At 45.5% G+C, this 23177-nt stretch overlaps 1 protein-coding gene across 2 annotated transcripts in view; it reads right to left on the bottom strand.

The window, feature by feature from the left end:
- Positions 1-5485: 5485 nt before the first annotated feature.
- The window catches only part of EPHX2 (epoxide hydrolase 2), a 109247-nt gene continuing 91555 nt past the window's right edge, over positions 5486-23177 (bottom strand). Inside the window, exons 17-19 of one of the 2 annotated variants that reach the window (XM_067462574.1) lie at positions 21525-21605; positions 20654-20712; positions 11887-12000 (exon numbers count right to left, since the gene is read on the bottom strand). In XM_067462574.1, coding sequence (XP_067318675.1) covers positions 11916-12000; positions 20654-20712; positions 21525-21605 — 225 coding nt within the window. In that variant the 3' untranslated portion in view covers positions 11887-11915. Of the gene's footprint in view, positions 5564-11886; positions 12001-20653; positions 20713-21524; positions 21606-23177 lie in introns of those variants that run through there. The other variant, XM_067462580.1, reaches the window with a different exon arrangement.

Below are 23177 nucleotides of genomic sequence, written 5' to 3'. Positions count from 1 at the left end.
ACGGTTCCGGCCCAAAATACCTTGCAGACCGCATCTCGGCCTACGAGCCCACGAGGGCCTTGAGATCATCCGGGGAGGCCCTTCTCTCGGTCCCGCCTGCCTCACAGGCACGTCTGGCGGGGACGAGGGAGCGGGCCTTCTCGGTGGTGGCCCCCCGGCTGTGGAACACCCTCCCTGCTGAAGTTAGACAGGCGCCCTCCTTGTTGGCCTTTCGTAGGGGCCTGAAAACATGGCTCTTCGAGCAGGCCTTCAACTGAGTGTATTGAATGACTTTGGAATGAACTAGGACTACGAACCTCGGCTATGACCCCAGGACTCGACGAAGCGGATTTTTAGTATAAGTATATGTTGTGTTGTATCTGTCTGGTTTGTATCGTCGTGATTCACTGTATACTGTCTTCTTTGTTGTTGTTCACCGCCCCGAGTCGCCCTCGGGCTGAGAGGGGCGGTCAATAAGTGCAAGAAATAAAAACCTAAATCTTTGGAACTTTGCAATGCTTATTCTTTATTTTGACTTGGACTTTTTCCTCAATAAACTATAAAGCTACAGTTCTTGTATGGTGGTGTTTTGAAGCAAGGCGAAACTTTCTCTGAGTTGCAACAATCGGGCACTCTGGTTGCTTTTGGACACAGCTCCACTCCAGGGTCCCAGCTGGTAATAAAAGGATCTCTCTTGATATGATCTCTCCTATCTGATGCAATGATTGTTCCCTCATTTCGCTTCTGACATAATAAACAAATAGGCCGCTGAGAGAGTGTGACTGTTGTGGTTCAACAGCAACAGCATGATGGGACTGATGGACATGAGAATAGAAATGCAGGTGTGGGCTCTCAGTGTTCTCAGTCACAATCTGTAGCTAGAGACAGGCAGCTTTTCTCACAGGAACGGAATGTAGCTGATACCAATGCTAGTGGGGTTCAAGGTCAGACTGGCCAGCAGGTGTTGAGAAGGAGTTCACGAATTGCGGCCAAGTCTTGAGCTCATCCGTTGGTGGGAAAACTGCTCGTTAGCTGCCTGTTTGATGTTTAATGTTTTGATGTTTTCCCTATAAGTAAACTGCCTTGAAGCTGGGTCTGTGTCAGTTTCAACGTTGCAAAAATGGCTCGCTTTGGCTCCTGTTTTGGGGCTTGGGATTTTGGAACAGCCTGATTCATGTAACCTCATGTTATTTCCTGGACTTTACTTTGCTTCTTTGCTTCAAGTCTGCTGCTTTGACTCAAAGGGATTATATTGGAATTTACCTTGTACTACAGATCTTTTTACTGCTTAAATTCTGCTTTGTCACAATAAACTTCCTACCTCACAAGATTGGCTGGTTTTGTCAGAGACAGCAAGGTGCATTTTAGCCTGAGATACAACAGTGACTTGCTTATATGACTGAGTAGGGATTCGAATCCTGGTCTCCTAGAGAAGCCAACACTCAAACCATGACTCCATATTTGCGCTCCTCAATATATATCTATCTTGGTTTGGGAGTTTTCTTCCGCCCGAAGCAAGGAGGTTAAGTCTCTCCTTTTCTGGGAATCGCACCTCTCTTTCCGACACAAAACAAAAAGCCCTCGATATGCTGATGACGCCGGTTGGTGTCACAACCCGGATCCTTGCCCCATTTGCATGCAATTTCTCAAAGGTCAGCGAAGCAGAAACAGATGAGTCCTGATCTCTTTCTCTTCCCACTCAATGAGCCACAATTGGCTGGAAACAGCTGGCAACCTCCATTCCCCCAAAGCGGAGGTGGAAGCCGCTCGACAGCTCTGAGCATAAGGAAAGATTGATCCTGGCACTAAAACCTGATGTGCAGAAATAAACGGCTTCATTTGCCAGTTTATTTATTCTCCCGTTCCGTTTATTGTTTAAGAGGGGGAAGTGGAGGGGATGGAAGCACACCATAACCGTTCTGGGGAAAGTGGGACTGAGTTGCCAGCGCATTAAAAGCAAGGTTGATGCCCACATTGGCTGCGCAATGAAGTGTGGCCCAGAAGTCCCCAAAGCAACATTCTTTACTGCTATTATTATGATGTTTATATTTATTTATAGCCTGCTTTCATGTCTTGATCTAGATGCAAAGTAGTGTTCCTTTGCCTTTTGTTCAGAGTTGGAGCTGAATGCATTCCAGACCTTTCTAAGACTTTGGTACATCTCCGCTGTAGAATAACAATAACAATAATAATGTGTTGTCAAAGGCTTTCATGGCCAGAATCTCTGGGTTGCTGTGAGTTTTCCAGGCTGTCCGGCCATGTTCTAGAAGCATTCTCTCCTGACGTTTTGCCCACATCTCTGGCAGGCATCCTCAGAGGTTGTGAGGTCTCATAGAAGGCTTTCATGGCTGGAATCATTGGGTTGCTGTGAGTTTCCCAGGCTGTCTGGCCATGTTCTAGAAGCATTCTCTCCTGACGTTTTGCCCACATCTCTGGCAGGCATCCTCAGAGGTTGTGAGGTCTCATAGAAGGCTTTCATGGCTGGAATCATTGGGTTGCTGTGAGTTTCCCAGGCTGTCTGGCCATGTTCTAGAAGCATTCTCTCCTGACGTTTTGCCCACATCTCTGGCAGGCATCCTCAGAGGTTGTGAGGTCTCATAGAAGGCTTTCATGGCTGGAATCATTGGGTTGCTGTGAGTTTCCCAGGCTGTCTGGCCATGTTCTAGAAGCATTCTCTCCTGACGTTTTGCCCACATCTCTGGCAGGCATCCTCAGAGGTTGTGAGGTCTCATAGAAGGCTTTCATGGCTGGAATCATTGGGTTGCTGTGAGTTTCCCAGGCTGTTGGCCATGTTCTAGAAGCATTCTCTCCTGACATTTTGCCCACATCTCTGGCAAGCATCCTCAGAGGTTGTGAGGTCTGTTGGAAACTAGGCAAGTAGGGTTTATATATCTGTGGAATAATGTGCAGTGTAGGAGAAAGAACTCTTGCCTGTTTGAGGCAGGTGTAAATGTTGCAATTTGCCACATTGATTAGCATTTAATGGCCTTGTAGCTTCAAAGCCTGGCTGATTGCTGCCTGGAGGATTCTTTGTTGAACAAAATCTGGCTATCAGTGTGAAAAAACTCTAAAATCAGGACAGTAAATAAAGAGCAACACTAAAAAAAACAAAAACCAGTTGAATTCCAGACAATAATCAATCAGGTAAATACACTGCATATAAACCACACAAAGAAATTACAAGTCTTAATGCTACTTGGTTATCTCGTAGTCCTCGAGAAAGTAAACTGTCTTTTAAAAAAGCATTATAGTTTGGATAATATTTTGAATTGGACAGCAATTTGAACTATTTGGACATTATTTGGACTGTATTTTGAAGACGGTTTATTTTCTCAAGGACTACGAGATAACCAAGTAGCACTAAAACTTGTAATTTCTTTGTGTGGTTTATATCCAGTGTATTCACACAGTTTATGTTAACATAGTACTGTTTGGATAACAGTTTGCAACTTGTATTTTGTCATTGTTATAGATATCTGTCTTTTTTTGATATTTAATAATCAATCAGGGCCAGCTAACATATTCCAACAAAAGATCCCCCAGGCAGCAAGCAGCCAGGCTTTGAAGCTGCAAGGCCATTAAATGTTAATCAAGGAAAATGGGGTTTACATATCTGTGAAATGTCCAGGGTTGGGAGAAAGAACTTTTGATTAGCATGTAATGGCCTAGCAATTTTCAAGGTGTGGCTTCTTACTGCCTGGGGGCATCCTTTGTTGGACACTTTCTACCTTGTCCAAAACCTTCTTGAATGGCTACATATGATGCAGAATCAATGCTGTTGGGCACCACTTTAACTGACATGGCTCAATGCTATGTTATGTTGTCGTTTGGTGAGGGTCCATAACTCTGAAGGTCCCAGAGTGTCAAGCCACTGCAGTTAAAAGTGGGCCAAACGGCTGTTAGGAATTATGGGAGTTGGAATCCAAAACACCTGGAGGGCCCAAGTTTGCTCACACCTGGTGTATTTATTTATTTATTTATTTATAAGTTTTCTATACCGGCCTTCTCACCTCGACGAGGGACTCGGGTCGGTTTACAGCATATATAAAATACAATCATATAAAGAACAACAAGTGCAAAGTCATTACATATTAAAATAGTACAATACAGTACAATAAATCATCATCATTACAATTACCTAAGCCAAATCGTCAATCCAGTCATGGTCATAGTCATACTCGTAGTCACAGTCCATCATAATTCATCACAGGGAGAGGTTCTAGGTTCAGTCCTCAAATGCCACATTCCAGAGCCAGGTTTTTAGTAATTTCCTGAACGTCAGGAGGGAGGGAGCAGATCTGATCTCTAGTGGGAGGGAGTTCCAAAGCCGGGGAGCCACCACCGAGAAGGCCCTGTCCCTCGTCCCCACCAACCGTGATTGCGAGGGTGGTGGGACCGAGAGCAGCCCCCCCCCCCCCCCCGGAAGATCAACGTCAGGAGGGAGGGAGCAGATCTGATCTCTAGTGGGAAGGAGTTCCAAAGCCGGGGAGCCACCACCAAGAAGGCCCTGTCCCTCGTCCCCACCAACCGTGATTGTGAGGGTGGTGGGACCGAGAGCAGCCCCCCCCCAGAAGATCAATGTCAGGAGGGAGGGGGCAGATCTGATCTCTAGTGGGAGGGAGTTCCAAAGCCGGGGAGCCACCACTGAAAAGGCCCTGTCCCTCGTCCCCACCAACGGTGATTGCGAGGGTGGTGGGACCGAGAGTCAGCCCCCCCCCACCCTGGAAGATCTTAATAGCCTTGATGGTTCATAGGGGAGAATCCGTTCGGACAGGTAAACTGGGCCATACATACATCCATAGTTTGTGTTGGGCTTTCTCTGCATTGGAAACTTAAATTGGATTCCTGAATGATCAAATTCCTTCGGGACTACACTGGGGGTGCTATATGCCTGCGAGACGTGGACAGTCTACAGACGTCACATGCAACTCCTGGAACGATTCCATCAGTGCTGCCTCCGAAAAATCCTGCAAATCTCTTGGGAAGACAGGTGGACAAATGTCAGCATGCTGGAAGAAGCAAAGATCACCAGCATTGAAGCGATGGTCCTTCACCATCAACTCTGCTGGACCAGCCACGTTGTCCGGATGCCCAACCACCGTCTCCCAAATTCAAGAACGGAAAATGGAACGTTGGTGGACAGGAAAAGAGATTTAAAGATGTGCTCAAAGCCAACCTTAAAAACTCTGGCATAGACACTGAGAACTGGAAAGCCCTGGCCCTTGAGCGCTCCAGCTGGAGGTCAGCTGTGACCAGCAGTGCTGTAGAATTCGAAGACGCACGAATGGAGGGCAAAAGAGAGAAACGTGCCAAGAGGAAGGTGTGTTAAGCCAACCCTGACCGGGACGGCCTTCCACCTGGAAACCGATGCCCTCACTGTGGGAGAAGATGCAGGTCAAGAATAGGGCTCCACAGTCACCTACGGATACTACACTTGGAGGACCATCATCCTCAGACTGTGAGGGATTGCCTAAGTAAGTAAGTAAGTATCTATATATCCCAGTCGTCAAGAGTTTAATTGTTACCTCTCCATTTGTGTGAAGTGTCCGCATTCTTCAATGTGCCCACGGGTCAGATCTGGAATCTAGAGGTAGAGAGAGAGAGAGAGAGAAAGAAAGAAAGAAAGAAAGAAAGAAAGGTTGTAAACACTTGATCATTTGCATAGTGGGAGAGGCAAATATCTTCCTGTACGCTAAGCATTATCGGATCCAATGTCTTTCTTCCATACACTACACTGACATCAGTGTTCCGAAACAGATGGTTTCCAGGCAGTCTTCAAGGGCAGCCCCAAGTATGGCAAATTACAGTAATCTAACATGTGGAGGCTATGTGGGATCATTTGCATAGTGGGAGAGGCAAATATCTTCCTGTACGCTAAGCAGTATCAGATCCAATTTCTTTTTTCCATACAATACACTGACATCAGTGTTCCGAACCAAAGAGAGAAATGTGCAAAGAGGAAGGCACATCAAGCCAACCCTGACCGGGACCGCTTCCACCTGGAAACCAATGCCCTCACTGTGGGAGAACATGCAGGTTAAGAATTGTTGTTCATTTGTTCCGTCGTCTCCGACTCTTCGTGACCTCATGGACCAGCCCACGCCAGACCTCCCTGTCGGCTGTCACCACCCCCAGCTCCTTCAAGGTCAGTCCAGTCACTTCAAGGATGCCATCCATCCATCTTGCCCTTGGTCGGCCCCTCTTCTTTTTGCCTTCCACTTTCCCCAGCATCATTGTCTTCTCTAGGCTTTGCTGTCTCCTCATGATGTGGCCAAAGGACTTCAACTTTGTCTCTAGTCTCCTTCCCTCCAGTGAGCAGTCGGGCTTTATTTCCTGGAGGATGGATTGGTTGGATCTTCTCGCAGTCCAAGGCACTCTCAGAACTTTCCTCCAGCACCACAGCTCAAAAGCATCTCTCTTCCTTGGCTCAGCCTTCCCGAAGGTCCAGCTCTCACATCCGTAGGTGACTACAGGGAAGACCATGGCTTTGACTAGGCAATGGATCTTGGTTGCCAGTCTGATGTCTCCACTCTTGACTATTTTATCGAGACTGGACATTGCTCTCCTCCCAAGAGGGAAGCGTCTCCTGATGTCCTGGCCACAGTCTGCATCTGCACTCATCTTTGCGCCTAGAAATACAAAAGTCTGTCATGGCCTCCACATTTTCTCCCTCTATTTTCCAGTTGTCAATCATTCTTGTTGCCATAATCTTTTTTGATGTTTAGCTGCAACCCAGCTTTTGCGCTTTCTTCTTTCACCTTGATTAGAAGGCTCCTCAGCTCCTCCTCGCTTTCAGCCATCAGAGTGGTGTCATCTGCATATCTGAGGTTGTTAATGTTTCTTCCAGCAATTTTTACCCCAGCTTTGCATTCATCCAGCCCCGCACAGGTTAAGAATAGGGCTCCATAGTCACCTACGGACCCACCGCCAGTACACTGATCTTGGAGGACCATCATCCTCGGATTACGAGGGATCGCCTAAGTAAGTCTTATTTAGCGGACAATGCCATCCTTCCATCCTCCTGTTATTACCTTTCCAGGCAAGAGAAAAGCAACCGACCTGAGCCAAAGAGCATGCACTATAGGTTTTGAAATACTGAGTTCCTGCTAAACAGTCAGTGTCAAGAGAGAGAGCTGAGCTTGGCTTGCCGGGCATTTATCCTCCCATTTGCCGGCCTTGTTCCTGTTGCAGGCCATTTGAATTAATTTCCTCAAGATGGATTTCTGCGAGCGGCCGGATCAAACGCTTTAATAACATTCCCGCCCCGATAAATCCAGCCTCGCCAGGCTCTCCCCTTGGAGTGTAATCCTATAAAAAGGGAAAAGGGCTATCAGCTCTGTCAGGCGTGATTTAGTCTGCATAAACCCAACGCCCGCTGCTTTATGGTCGGATTTGGCTCTGGGGCCGTTTCTCTCTCTCTCTTAATTCAATTCTGTTTTTCACTAGGAATAGAATTGTGATTTCAAAAGGGACGGCGTGTTTTCCCTCCCCACATTTGCCTCCTTTGCAAGGGCTAAGGAGCTTATGGAAGGCACTTTCTCATTCCTTCTGAAACACAACAAGAATGTGAATTTTATGGCTGGACTGTGAATGCCAGCTTTCTTCAGCCTTGGCTCTCTAGGACAGCCAAGAGGATGAAATTTATATAATTTTGTAAATTCGATTTGGATGAAGTTTTAAGAAAGTTGAAAAAGTTTGGATCTTCTGTCTCTAGTGCAGGTATGGGCAAACCCAGGCCCTTGAGCTCTTTTTTCAGGCCCTCCTTTTTCTCACCATCCCATCCTTTCCTCCCTCCCTCCCTCTTTCTCCTTCCCTCCTTCCTTCTCTTCCACCCTTTCCTCTTTCTTTTCCTCTTCACCTCTCCTTCCCTCTTCCCCCCCCCCCTTCATTCCACTTTTAAACAGAGGCTGGATGGCCATCTGTCGGGGGTGCTTTGAATGCAACTTTCCTGCTTCTTTGCAGGAGGTTGGACTGGATGGTCCACAAGGTCTCTTCCACTTCTAGGATTCTATTATTCCCTTCCTTCTCTCTTTCCTTCCTCCCTCCCTTCCACCCATCCTTCTCTTCCTCCCTTTCTTCCCTTGTTCCTCCCTCCTTCCCTTTATCTCTTTCTCCTTCCTTCCTTCCCCTTTGTCTTTCCTTCCCTCTTCCCTCCATCCTTCCCTTTTTCTCCTTCCTTCCTTCCTTCCTTCCTTCCTTCCTTCCTTCCTTCCCCTTTGTCTTTCCTTCCCTCTTCCCTCCATCCTTCCCTTTTCTCCTTCCTTCCTTCCTTCCTTCCTCCCTCCCTTCCCCTTTGTCTTTCCTTCCCTCTTCCCTCCATCCTTCCCTTTTTCTCCTTCCTTCCTTCCTTCCTTCCTTCCTTCCTTCCTTCCTTCCTTCCTTCCCCTTTGACTTTCCTTCCCTCTTCCCTCCATCCTTCCCTCTTTCTCCTTCCTTCTCTTTTGTCTTTCCTTCCCTCTTTCCTCCCTCCTTCCCTCTCTTACTCCATCCTTTCCCTTTTATCTTTCCTTCCTCTTTCCCTTTCTTTCTCCTTCCTTCCTTTTTGTCTTTCCTTCCCTTTCCTTTCCTTCCCTCTTTCCTCCCTCCTTTCCCTCCTTCTCTTCCTTCTTTTCCTCTTTTCTCCCTCCTTCCCCTCTCTTTCTCCTTCCTTCCTTCCTTCCTTGCCCCAGAGTGTGGTGGAGGCTCCTTCTTTGGAAGCTTTTAAACAGGGGCTGGATAGCCATTTGTCAGGGGTGATTTGAATGCAATATTCCTGCTTCTTGGCAGAATGGGGTTGGACTGGATGGCCCACGAGGTCTCTTCCAACTCTAGGATTCTATGATTCTATGTCTATCAGAAGTGCTTTGATTGTACCTTCTGGCATGGCGGGGGGTTGGACTGGATGGCCCTTGAGGGTCTCTTCCAGCTCTAGGATTCTATATCAGGAGAAGGCAATATGAGGTCCGATGGATACACTTTTAACCTCTTTGGGAGATGGTGTAGGAGCTGGTGGTCTTTGCACTCATCTCCAGGCAAAGGCTTTTCAATAACAGAACACTGTTTGCAAACATTTTGTTCATTATTGATTTTATTACAAGTTCCCAGAGTGATAAAAGCAGCAGTTTCAGCAAGATACAAGCAACCACCCAAAAATTTGGAAAAGTTACATTCTGGGTGACAAACTCCTGGAAGAAGTTTGAAAAATCAGCGTTTGCAAATCCTGATTGTCTTTCAAGCTTAGAAACAAATACACATCTTAAGGCACCTTAATGACTTGAAATAGGAGCTTCCGTTCAGTAGTAAGGCACATTGGTTTTGTAGTTAATAGGACACTGCCAGCTGACTCTATTTAAGGCAAAGTTGTGTATTAAATTCTTAATCATAGATTCAGAAGCTTAAATTTCCCCTCCTTATTAAACTATGTAACAAAATTTGAAAACACTTCTGTTCCTGGTTTGAAAGTGTTATTTCCTGTTTAATTATGAAGTCCTTACATTAATAGTATTATTGTTATTATTATATTATTATTATTATTGTTGTTGTTGTTGTTGTTGTTGCTGCTGTGATTTTTCCGGGCTGTTTGGCCATGCTCTAGAACTTTGTTTTTGTGCCTGCCACAAATTAGGTTGAGTTGGTTGAGACTCTGTGACATATTCACTGGAAAACTATAGCAAAATTTGCTGCATAAAAACAAAGCTTTTGCAGTTTGGGTAGCTGTGAGGTTTCCAGGCTGTCTGGCCATGTTCCAGAAGCATTCTCTCCTGTCATTTCATCTACATCTATGGGAGGCATCCTCGGAGGTTGTGGGGTCTGTGGGAAACTAGGCAAGTGGGGTTTATCTATCTGTGGAATAATGTCCAGGGTGGGAGAAAGAACTCTTGTCTGCTTGAGGCAAATGGCCACCTTGATTAGCATTGCATCTTCTAAAACTGGCTGATTACTGCCTGGGGAATCCTTTATTAGGAGGTGTTAGCTGGCCCTGATTATTGCAACATTCACACTTGCCTCAAACCCTAACCTAAAAGAACTCAGGGTGTGAGGAAGAACTCTTTTGTCTGCTTGAGGCAAGTGTGAATGTTGCAGTTGGCCACCTTGATTAGCACTGAATAGCACTGCAGCTTCAGAGCCTAGCTGGTTGCTGCCTGGGGGAATCCTTTGTTGGGAGGTGTTAGTTGGACCTGATTGTTTCTTGTCTGGAATTCCCCTGTTTTCTGAGTGTTCCTCTTTATTTACTGCCCTGATTTTGGGTTTAAATATTTTTTTTTAAATACTGGTAGCTAGATTTATTTATTTATTTATTTGCTTCATTTCTATACCGCATTTTTCAGCCCTTGACAGGCGACTCAATGCGGTTAATTTTCATGGTTCCCTCCTTTCTGTTGAAATTGTCCACATCCTTGTGGATTTCAGTGGCTTCCCTGTGTAGCCAGGCTTTGAAGCTGCAAGGCTATTCAATGCTCATCAAGGTGGCCAACTGCAACATCAACACTTATCTCAAACAGACAAGAGTTCTTTCTCCCACCCTGGACATTCCCAATTTTCCTAGTTTCCAACAGACCTCACAAACTCTGAAGATGCCTGCCAGAGATGTGGGCAAAATGTCAGGAGAGAATGCTTCTAGAACATAGCCAATAGCCTGGGAAACTCACAGCAACCCAATGATTCCAGCCATGAAAGCTGTCAATGAGACCTCACAACCTCTGAGGATGCCTGCCAGAGATGTGGGCAAAATGTCAGGAGAGAATGCTTCTAGAACATGGCCATACAGCCTGGAAAACTCACAGCAACCCAATTATTCCAACCATGAAAGCCTTCAATAAGACCTCACAGCCTCTGAGGATGCCTGCCATAGATGTGGACAAAATGTCAGGAGAGAATGCTTCTAAGTCATGGCCAAACAGCCTGGGAAACTCACAGCAACCCAATGATTCCAGCCATGAAAGCCTTCTATGAGACCTTACAGCCTCTGAGGATGCCTGCCAGAGATGTGGACAAAATGTCAGGAGAGAATGCTTCTAGAACATGGCCAACAGCCTGGGAAACTCACAACAACCTAATGATTTCAGCCATGAAAGCCTTCTATGAGACCTCACAACCTCTGAGGATGCCTGCCAGAGATGTGGGCAAAACGTCAGGAGAGAATGCTTCTAGAACATGGCCAACAGCCTGGGAAACTCACAGCAATCTAATGATTTCAGCCATGAAAGCCTTCTATGAGACCTCACAACCTCTGAGGATGCCTGCCATAGATGTGGGCAAAATGTCAGGAGAGAATGCTTTTGGAACATGGCCAACAGCCTGGGAAACTCGCAGCAACCCAATGATTCTAGCCATAAAAGCCTTCAATGAGACCTCACAACCTCTGAGGATGCCTGCCATAGATGTGGGCAAAACGTCAGGAGAGAATGCTTCTGGAACATGGCCAAGCAGCCCAAAAGACTCACAGCAACCCAGGGATTCCAGCCATAAAAGCCTTCAATGAGACCTCACAACCTCTGAGGATGCCTGCCATAGATGTAGGCAAAATGTCAGGAGAGAATGCTTCTGGAACATGGCCAAACAGCCCAAAAGACTCACAGCAACCCAGTGGTTCTGGCCATGAAAGCCTTCGACAACATATTTTTGCAATTTAGTAAACTTTTCCATGTTTTGATGATAGAACCAATTAGGAAATGACATCGTTAACCCAGGAACGAAAACAGTGTTATATTGACTCAGTCACCAGGTCATAATCCAACTAAATATCCGGATGTTTATCTTTCAAACCTCAAGGAAGGGAGACTTAAAGGCTTAAGCAAAATTAAGAGAAGATGCAAAGATTCCCAAGAAGTTGCATTTGGCCCCCAAGACTCAGGATCAGAGCTTATAGAAGTTGCCCATTGAGAGTAAAAGGCCCAGAATCCCCTACTGAGCTGACACAATTCAACGAAGAATAACATTCAACCCCAAAGTCTTGCTCAGAGCTTGGCGATGGTATGCAGCGTAGCATCCTTGTGGATCTTTTCCAGCCAATCGATGAGGATTTTGTTCAAAGCTGCAGGCCTGCAAAGAAAGAACAGTATTACATATCTAGATAGGGTTTTTAGGGAGCCCTTGGCGGCACAGGAGATTAAACCGCTGAGATGCTGAACTTGCTGATTGAAAGGTCAACGGTTTGAATCCGGGGAGTGGGGGTGAGCTCCTGCTGTTAGCTCCAGCTTCTGCCAACTTAGCAGTTCGAAAACATGCAAATGTGAGTAGATCAGTGTTTCTCAACCTGGGGGTCGGGACCCCTGTGGGGGTCGCGAGGGGGTGTCAGAGGGGTCGCCAAAGACCATCTGTGGTCATAAGGGTTTTTGGGAATTTTGGTCCAATTCTATCGTTGGTGGGGTTCAGAATGTTATTTCATTGTAGGTGAACTATAAATCCCAGCAACTACAACTCCCAAATGTTAAGGTCTATTTTCTTCAAACTCCTCCAGTGTTTACATTTTGGCATATTGAGTATTCATGCCAAGTTTGGTCCAGATCCATCATTGTTTGAGTCCATAGTGCGCTCTGGATGTAGGTGAACTACAACTCCAAAAATTCAAGATCAATGTCCGCTAGATCCTCCCAGTATTTTCTCTTGGTCATGGGAGTTCTGTGTGCCAAGTTTGGTTCAACTGCATCATTGGTGGTGTTCAGCATGCTCTTTGATTGTAGGTGAACTATAAATCCCAGCCACTACAGCTCCCAAATGACAAAATCAATCCCCCCCCCCCCCAACCCCACCAGTATTCAAATTTGGGCATATTGGGTATTTGGGATTTGAAAATACATCCTGCATATCAGATATTTACATTATGATTCATAACAGTAGCAAAATTACAGTGATGAAGTAGCAATGAAAATAATCTTATGGTTGGGGGTCACCACAGCATGAGGAATTGTACTAAGGGGTCGCGGCATTAGGAAGGTTGAGAAACACTGGAGTAGATGAATAGGTACCGCTTCTGTGGGAAGGTAATGGCACTCCATGTAGTCATGCTGGCCACATGACCTTGGAGGCGTCTACGGACAACGCCCACTCTTCAACTTAGAAATGGAAATGAGCACCACCCCCTGAGTCGGACACTGACTAAAGTGTTGGAGCTCAGCCTGTGATTGTGTTTCAGGATCAGGGTATATTGGATGTGGGGAGTGATGTCAATGATTTTCAAGATGGCAATGGTTTGATCAATGATATTGAAGCAGAGAATCATAGAATCATAGAATCACAGAATCAAAGAGTTGGAAGAGACCTCATGGGCCACCCAGTCCAACCCCCTGCCAAGAAGCAGGAATGTTGCATTCAAATCACCCCTGACAGATGGCCATCCAGCCACTGTTTAAAAGCCTCCAAAGAAGGAGCCTCCACCACACTCCGGGGCAGAGAGTTCCACTGCTGAACGGCTCTCACGGTCAGGAAGTTCTTCCTCATGTTCAGATGGAATCTCCTCTCTTGTAGTTTGAAGCCATTGTTCTATTGCGTCCTAGTCTCCAAGGAAGCAGAAAACAAGCTTGCTCCCTCCTCCCTGTGGCTTCCTCTCACATATTTATACATGGCTATCATATCTCCTCTCAACCTTCTCTTCTTCAGGCTAAACATGCCCAGTTCCCTAAGCCACTCCTCATAGGGCTTGTTCTCCAGACCCTTGATCATTTTAGTCGCCCTCCTCTGGACACATTCCAGCTTGTCAATATCTCTCTTGAATTGTGGTGCCCAGAATTGGACACAATATTCCAGATGTGGTCTAACCAAAGCAGAATAGAGGGGTAGCATGACTTCCTTAGATCCAGACACTATGCTCCTATTGATGCAGGCCAAAATCCCATTGGCTTTTTTTGCCGCCACATCACATTCCTGGCTCATGTTTAACTTGTTGTCCACGAGGACTCCAAGATCTTTTTCACACGTACTGCTCTCGAGCCAGGCGTCACCCATTCTGTATCTTTGCATTTCATTTTTTCTGCCAAAGTGGAGTCTCTTGCATTTGTTACTGGAGATCCCTGTTCAAAGTGTAGTTTCCCATGAGAATGTCCCTGAGGGGTGTGGGGATGATGATGTGCTCCCTGAATTGCTACCCAGAGAGTTCCCAGGATTTGGGGCTTGAAAACAACTTGGCACCTGGGCCAGCTGCAAAAGTTAATGAACAAATAGATAGACGGCAGGAGATTAGTCAAAACAGATAAGCCGAACAGTGGCTTCGGCGTTCTGCCAGGCTCCAACAGAAAAGGATAAGGGAATCTCAACTAAAGCAAAACCAATTTCTAAGTGCTTGGGATAGCATAATGAGGGGATAAAAGAGGCGAAACGTCAGGAGAGAATGCCTCTAGAATATGGCCATATAGCCCGAAAAAACCTACAACAACCCAGTGATTCCGGCCATGAAATCCTTCGACAATACGTTGTTGTTGTTGTTATGTTTATATAACAGCAGCAACAACAGCAACAATAATGTGTTTATTAAGCAAATTGTGCAGTTCCCAGCATCCATCTCCATTGCTCATGCTAACTGAGGCTGATGGGAGTTGCAGTTGCACATCGTCTGGAGTATATATGACCTCCTTCCCAGTCTAAAGCCAATGACTAATCCCAATGAGAACAGACCATTAAAATCAATGCCATTTACATAAGTGACAGAAAACCATTTAGCAATATATTCTCTGGGCTTTGCTCCTAATCAGGAATAGCAATTGCATTTAGGCCCGAGAAGCGTTGTTAAGCAAATGAGTAAGTAACAATATGTTACAGTTTTATTATGATTATTATGCAAAGTACAGGCAGTTTTGACATATGCCACATGGAGGTAAGAGAGATCATTAACGGGACATTTATGCACAGCAGAGACCATTATGCAAATGAGCTGTTTACGGCTGCTGCTGCTGTTCCTTTAAAAATGAATTTGTATAAGGAAGGAGGTTAATTAATGGAATGGATGGACTGGGTTTACACAGGGCTTCAAACGTTAACATTTATTTAGGTCTGTGTCCAGGACTCCAATGGATACCAAAATCTGTGGATGTTCAAGTCTCATTAGATACAATATACATTATATACAATATGGCATCCAATATATAAAATGTGAAACCAAAGGGTTTTTTCTTTTGAAATTTTTTCAAGCCTTGGCTGTTTTTTTTTGTTTTGTTTTGTTTTGTTTTTTTGTGTGTCAGGGGTGACTTGAGAAACGACAAGTTGCTTCTGGTGTGAGAGAATTGGCTGTCTGCAAGGACGTTGCTCAGGGAACACCCAGATGTTTTTGATGTTTTACTATCATTATGAGAGGCTTCTCTCATGTCCATCCATCTATCCATTCTAGATAGATAGATCTGGGATTAGGGACACTGTGATATTTATTTATTTATTTCCATCCATCCTAAATAGCTTGATAAATCTTTCCATCCATCCATCCTTCTATTTATCTATCTGTCTAGCTTCCTTCCTTCCTTCCATCCATTCTAGATAGATATAGATAGATAGATAGATAGATAGATAGATAGATAGAGATAGGATAGATCTATCTGGGATTAGGGACACAGTAATCTTTCCTTCCTCCTTCCCTCCCTCCCTCTCTCCCATCCATCTATCCTGTCTGTCTGTCTAGTTTTCTGTCTGTCTGTCTGTCTTTCTTTCTTTCTTTCTTTCTTTCTTTCCCTTCCTTCCCATCCATCCATCCATCCATCTTAAATAGCTTGATCAATCTTTCCATCCATCCATCTATCCTATTTATCTATCTATCTATCTAACTTCCTTCCTTCCTTCCTTCCTTCCTTCCTTCCTTCCTTCCTTCCTTCCATCCATTCTAGATAGATAGATAGATAGATAGATAGATAGATAGATAGGATAGATCTATCTGGGATTAGAGACACAGTAATCCTTCCTTCCTTCCTTCCTTCCTTCCTTCCTTCCTTCCTTCCTTCCCTCCCTCCCATCCATCTATCCTGTCTGTCTGTCTGTCTGTCTGTCTGTCTGGTTTTCTTTCTTTCTTTCTTTCTTTCTTTCTTTCTTTCTTTCTTCCCCTTCCTTCCTTCCCTTCCTTCCATCCATTCTACACAGATAGGATAGATCTAGGATAGATCTATCTAGGATTAGGGACACAGTAATCTTTCTTTCTTTCTTTCTTTCTTTCTTCCCCTTCCTTCCTTCCCTTCCTTCCTTCCATCCATTCTACACAGATAGGATAGATCTAGGATAGATCTATCTAGGATTAGGGACACAGTAATCTTTCTTTCTTTCTTTCTTTCTTTCTTTCTTTCCTTCCTTCCTTCCTTCCTTCCTTCCTTCCATCCATCCATCCATCCATCCATCCATCCTAAATAACTTGATAAATCTTTCTATCCATCTATCCTATTTATCTATCTGTCTAGTTTCCTTCCTTCCATTCTAGATAAATAGATAGATAGATAGATAGATAGATAGATAGATAGATCTGGGATATTAGGGACACAGTGATCTTCCCTCCCTCCCTCCCTCCCTGTATCCTATCTATCTTAATCTGTCTGTCTGTCTAGCTTTCTTTCTTATTTTCCTTCCTTCCTTCCCTTCCTTCCATCCATCCATTCTACATAGATAGATCGATCTAGGATAGATCTATCTGGGATTAGGAACACAGTAATCTTCCTTCCTTCCTTCCTTCCTTCCTTCCTCTCTCCCTCCCTCCCTCCCTCCCTCCCTCCACAGCCATAGCAGAGCACCTGATGAACCAGCCTGGACACAGCATATTATTTGAGAACACAGAAATGCTGGACCACACCAACAACCACCATGTCAGACTACACAGAGAAGCCATTGAAATCCACAAGCATGTGGACAATTTCAACAGAAAGGAAGAGACCATGAAAATGAACAAAATCTGGCTACCAGTATTAAAAAACTCTAAAATTATAACAGCTAAACAACAGAGAGGAAAAAACCAGGCACAGATTAACACCTCCCAGCAACAGATTTTCCCAGGCGCAGGCAGGCCTTCAAATGCTAATGAAGGTGATCAGCTGAACATTCACACCTAACTGCAGCAGGGAAGAGCTCCTTGCCCCACCCCAGCCATTCCACAGATATATATAAACCCATTGTCCTAATTCCAACAGACCTCACACCTCTGAGGATGCTTGCCATAGATGCAGGCGAAACGTCAGGAGAAATGCCTCTAGAACATGGCTCTATAGCCCGAAAAAAACCCACAAGAACCTAGTTATTGTTGTTGTTCATTCGTTCAGTCGCTTCTGACTCTTTGTGACCTCATCGACCAGCCCACGCCAGAGCTCCCTGTCGGCCGTCACCTCCCCAAGCTCCTTCATAGTCAAGCCAGTCACTTCAAGGATGCCATCCATCCATCTTGCCCTTGGTCTGCCCCTCTTCCTTTTTCCTTCCATTTTCCTTCCATTTTCCCCAGCATAATTGTCTTCTCTAAAGTTTCCTGTCTCCTCATGATGTGGCCAAAATACTTCAACTATGCTCTTAGGGTAAGGAAACTCCATGCTGGATTGTAGTCCAAACTTTGAAGGCATTTAGTCCAAAAATTAGATGTTGGTCTTCTAAAATCTGGACTTTTGTTCTATCCCCCATTATGAACCATGCTCCAATTTCCTTCATCTGGAATGGGAGCGCTGGTATTTCAACCCAGCCGGCTGCCCTTTGCTTCTCCTGCCTTCCTCCCCGTTCACGGCCCATAAATCCAGAGGAATATTACTGCCTTGTCGTGCAGCGGGAGAGACTTTACACCCCGTTATAAAACGGAGGCGTTCGTTCGTTGGGAGGAAAGATGGCTTTGCGTTTCCTTTTGCGACCAAAACAACACCCCGATTTTTATTATTCCATTCCCCGCAAGAATTTATCATCCCTTCTTCCAGGAAATGGCAGAAATGTAATTTCACCGGTGGCTTATTTAAGGAGAGGGGCCTTTTGCAATTCCCTGCTCCGCACTTTTCGACAGCTGCTATGACATTATACAATAGGAAGGCATTTTACCAAAGACAAATGAAAAGGAGGGGAGGGAGGGGGGGAGGCTTTCATGCAGCACACAGCTGGAAAGTCTGGAGTTTGAATGCACCTTCACTTTGGCAATCTATCTATAATCAGTGTTTCTCAACCTGGGGGTCAGGACCCCTGTGGGGGTCGCATGGGGATGTCAGAGGGGTCACCAAAGACCATCAGAAAACATAGCATTTTCTGTTGGTCATGGGGATTCTGTGTGGGAAGTTTGGTTCAATTCTATCATCGCTGGGGTTCAGAATGGTCTTTGATTGTAGGTGAACTATAAATCCCAGCAACTACGACTCCCGAATGTCAAGGCCTATTTTCCCTAAACTCCACCACTGTTCAGATTTGGGCATATTAAGTATTTGTGCCAAGTTTGGTCCAGATCAAACATTGTGTGAGTTCTCAGAGCTCAGCAACTACAACTCCCAAATGTCAAGGTCTATTTCCCCCAAACTCCACATTTGGGCATATTGAGTATTTGTGCCAAGTTTGGTCCAGATCTATCATTGTTTGATCCCACAGTGTTCTCGGATGTAGGTGAACTACAATTCCCAAACTCAAGGTCAATGTCCACCAGACCCTTCCAGTATTTTCTGTTGGTCATGGGAGTTCTGTGTTCCAAGTTTGGTTCAGTTCCATCATTGGTGGGGTTCAAAATGCTCTTTGATTGTAGGTGAACTATAAATCCCAGCAACTACAACTCCCAAATGACAAAATCAATCTCCTCAACAACCCCACCAGTATTCAAATTTGGTTGTATTATTGGGTATTTGTGCCCAATTTTGTCCAGTGAATGCAAATATACCCTGCATATTGGATGTTTACATTACGATTCATAACAGGAGCACAATTACAGTTGTGAAGTAGCAATGAAAATAATGTTACGGTTGGGGGTCACCACAACATGAGGAACTGTACTAAGGGGTCACGGCATTAGGAAGGTTGAGAAACACTGATCTATATCTATATCTCACTGCCTTTGGAGAAATTGTACTAACTCTGTAGTGTGAAGGACATTTCTTTGGAAGCTGGATGTCCCTCTGTTGGGAGGGCTTTGGTTGTGTCTCCCTACAATGGCAGGAGGGGATCAGATAGGAGTCCCCGGTGGCCCAGTGGGTTAAACCCCTGTGCCGGCAGGACTGAAGAAGGACAGGTCGCAGGTTCAAATCCGGGGAGAGACGGATGAGCTCCCTCTATCAGCTCCAGCTCCTCATGCGGGGACATGAGAGAAGCATCCCACAAGGATGACAAAACATCAAATCATCCAGGCGTCCCCTAGGCAACGCCCTTGCAGACGGCCAATTCTCTCACACCAGGAGCGACTTGCAGTTTCTCAGTTGGCTCCTGACACGACAAAAAAAACACCGATTGGATGCCCTTTGAGGGGCCCTTCCAACTCTAGTGCAATATAGACTGCCTGGGAGTCCAGTGGAGCCTCCTTCTCTTGAGATTTTTGATCAGAGCCTAGATGGCCATCTGTCAGGACAGCTTGGATTGTGCCTTCCTGCTTGACAAAAAACAGGCTGGAATGGATGACCTTTGGGGGTCCCAACCCTAATGGAATATAGACTGCCTGGGAATCTGGTGGAGTATTCTGTTTTCTTAAAGGATGGATGGCCACACACTGAATTGAATAGTTCTTGGTTCATTTTTCCATAGTTTTGCTTCTGCTGGCCTGTTTACATCAGATAAACGAGACCCTACTGTGTGTGGATGTGTGTATCTTTGCAGAAGCATACAAGAAGCTCGCCCTGTCATTAAACATCGAGAAAACCAAAGTGCTCTTCCATAGGACAACGGCCAATCTCTCTCCAATGCCAGAAATACAACTTAATGGTGTAACATTAGAAAATGTTGACCATTTCCGCTCCCTTGGCAGCCACATCTACACAAAAGTCAACATCGACACTGAAATTCAACACTGCCTGAGCTCTGCGAGTGCAGCATTTTTCCGAATGAAGCAGAGAGTGTTTGCAGACCGGGACATCCGTACGGATACCAAGGTGCTTGTTTATAAAGCTATTGTCCTCCCAACCCTGCAATACGCCTGCGAGACGTGGACTGTCTACAGATGTCACATGCAACTCCTGGAACGATTCCATCTGCGCTGCCTCTGGAAAATCCTGCAAATCTCTTGGGAAGACAAGCGGACAAACGTCAGCATGCTGGAAGAAGCAAAGACCATCAGCATTGAAGCGATGGTCCTCCGACATCAACTCCGCTGGACCGGCCACGTTGTCCAGATGCCCGACCACCGCCTCCCAAAGCAGCTGCTCTACTCCAAACTCAAGAACGGAAAATGGAATGTTGGTGGACAGGAAAAGAGATTTAAAGATGGGCTCAAAGCCAACCTTAAAAACTCTGGAATAGACACGGAGAACTGGGAAGCCCTGGCCCTTGACCGCTCCAGCTGGAGGACAGCTGTGACCAGCAGTGCTGTAGAATTTGAAGACGCACGAATGGAGGGCGAAAGAGAGAAACGTACCAAGAGGAAGGTGTGACAAGCCAACCCCAACCGGGACTGCCTTCCACCTGAAAACCAATGCCCTCATTGTGGGAGAAGATGCGGGTCAAGAATAGGGCTCCACAGTCACCTATGGACACACCACCAGGACACTACACTTGGAGGACCATCATCCTCGGACAACGAGGGATTGCCTAAGTAAGTAAGTAAGTAAGTATCTATATATCCCAGTCGTCAGAGTTTAATTGTTACCTCTCCATTTGTGTGAAGTGACCGCAGTCTTCAATGTGCCCACGGGTCAGATCTGGAATCTATAGGTAGAGAGAGAGAAAGAAAGATTATAAACACCTGATCATTTGCATCGTGGGAGAGGCAAATATCTTCCTGTATGCTAAGCATTATCGGATCCAATTTCTTTCTTCCATACAATACACGACATCAGTGTTCTGAACCAAAGGTTTCCAGGCAGTCTTCAAGGGCAGCCCCAAGTACGGCAAATTACAGTAATCTAACCATGTGGAAGTAACCTAATTCCATCGTTGGCGGAGTTCGGAATGCTCTTTGATTGTAGGTGAACTATAAATCCCAGCAACTACAACTCCCAAATGACAAAATCAATCCCTCCCAACCCCACCAGTATTCAAATTTGAATATATTGTGTATTTGTGCCAAATTTGGTCCAGTGAATGAACATACATAATGCATATCAGATATTTACATTACGATTCATAACAGTAGCAAAATTACAGTTATGAAGTAGCAACGAAAATAATTTTATGGTTGGGGTCACCACAACATGAGGAACTGTATTAAGGGGTCAGGGCATGAGGAAGGTTGAGAACCACTGGCTTAGGTGAATAGTAAGCTGGGCTGAAGGTCAGGTGCTCACCCTGACCGGGGCTTCAAACTGCCAACCTTTTGATTGGTAACCTTTTGATTGATTAACCAGCTGTGCTAAAACCCGGCCCTGTAATGGCTGGAGCTCGTTCGCTCTACTGCTGTGCTCAAGGAGCTTCTGATCTGCTAAAGCTACCATTGCTGCTTTGTTTTCCTTTGTGCAATTAAGGCAGCAGAAATAAGAGCCACCTGCCCTGTGTACTGCAGAAAGAAGAGCCCACCTCACCTTTTCCTCCATGCCTTTGCTCATCTCTGGACGGAGAATCAAGTCCTTCCCAGCAGTAACCATCAGTGCCGGAACCCTGATCTGTGGATTTAGAGAAGCAAGGAGAGTTGAGTTGAGTTAATGACGATGATGATGCAGGGCTCAGCTATGAGTTAGTGCAGAGATGGGCAATATACCGTACATAAGCCGACCCAAATATAAACCATGGAGCGAGAGTTGCCAGATGTTCAAGATGGGTTTAGAAAAGGCAGAGGAACGAGAGACCAGATTGCCAATATCCGCTGGAGAATGGAGAAAGGCAGGGAGTTTCAGAAAAACATCTACTTCTGCTTCATTGACTATTCTAAAGCCTTTGACTGTGTGGATCATAATCAATTGTGACAAGTTCTTGGTGGGATGGGCATCCCAAGCCCCCTTCCCTCTCTCCTGAGGAATCTGTACAAGGACCAAGGAGCAACAGTCAGAACTGACCACGGAACAACAGACTGGTTCAAGATTGGGAAAGGCGTACGGCAAGGCTGCATCCTCTCACCCAACCTTTTTAACTTGTATGCAGAACACATCATGCGAGGATGTGCGGGGCTGGATGAATGCAAGGCTGGGGTGAAAATTGCTGGAAGAAACATTAACAACCTCAGATATGCAGATGACACCACTCTGATGGCCGAAAGCGAGGAGGAGCTGAGGAGCCTTCTAATCAAGGTGAAAGAAGAAAGCGCAAAAGCTGGGTTGCAGCTAAACATAAAAAAACCCCCAAGATTATGGCAACAAGAATGATTGACAACTGGAAAATAGAGGGAGAAACCGTGGAGGCCGTGACAGACTTTGTATTTCTAGGCGCAAAGATGAGTGCAGATGCAGACTGTGGCCAGGAAATCAGAACGCGCTTCCTTCTTGGGAGGAGAGCAATGTCCAGTCTCGATAAAATAGTGAAGAGTAGAGACATCAGACTGGCAACCAAGATCCATTGCCTAGTCAAAGCCATGGTATTCCCTGTAGTCACCTACGGATGTGAGAGCTGGACCTTAGGGAAGGCTGAGCCAAGGAAGAGAGATGCTTTTGAGCTGTGGTGTTGGAGGAAAGTGCTGAGAGTGCCTTGGACTGCGAGAAGATCCACCCAGTCCATCCTCCAGGAAATAAAGCCCGGCTGCTCACTGGAGAGAAGGAGACTAGAGACAAAGCTGAAGTCCTTTGGCCACATCATGAGGAGACAGCAAAGCCTGGAGAAGGGAATGATGCTGTGGAAAGTGGAAGGCAAAAGGAAGAGGGGCCGACCAAGGGCAAGATGGATGGATGGCATCCTTGAAGTGACTGGGCTGACCTTGAAGGAGCTGGGGGTGGTGACGGCCGACATGGAGCCCTGGCGTGGGCTGGTCCATGAGGTCACGAAGAGTCGGAGACGACTGAACGACTGAACAACAACAAATATAAACCAAGGCACTTAATTTTGAGTGCTGGTAAATTTCAAAATAAAAATAGATACCAATAAAATTACATTAATAGAGGCATCAGAAGATTAAATGTTTCTGAATATTTACATAACACTGTAATTTAAGATAAGACTGTCCAACTTTGATTCGAACCTTCTTCAATGTAAATGTGCTTATGTATCCTTCCAATAATAATAGAGTAACATAATAAATGTTAAAATAA

Source organism: Anolis sagrei, chromosome 1 (genome assembly GCF_037176765.1).
Source record: "Anolis sagrei isolate rAnoSag1 chromosome 1, rAnoSag1.mat, whole genome shotgun sequence".
Taxonomy (NCBI): domain Eukaryota; kingdom Metazoa; phylum Chordata; class Lepidosauria; order Squamata; family Dactyloidae; genus Anolis; species Anolis sagrei.
Note: the sequence above shows the minus strand (reverse complement) of the source record. Positions and strands in the feature narration are given on the sequence as shown.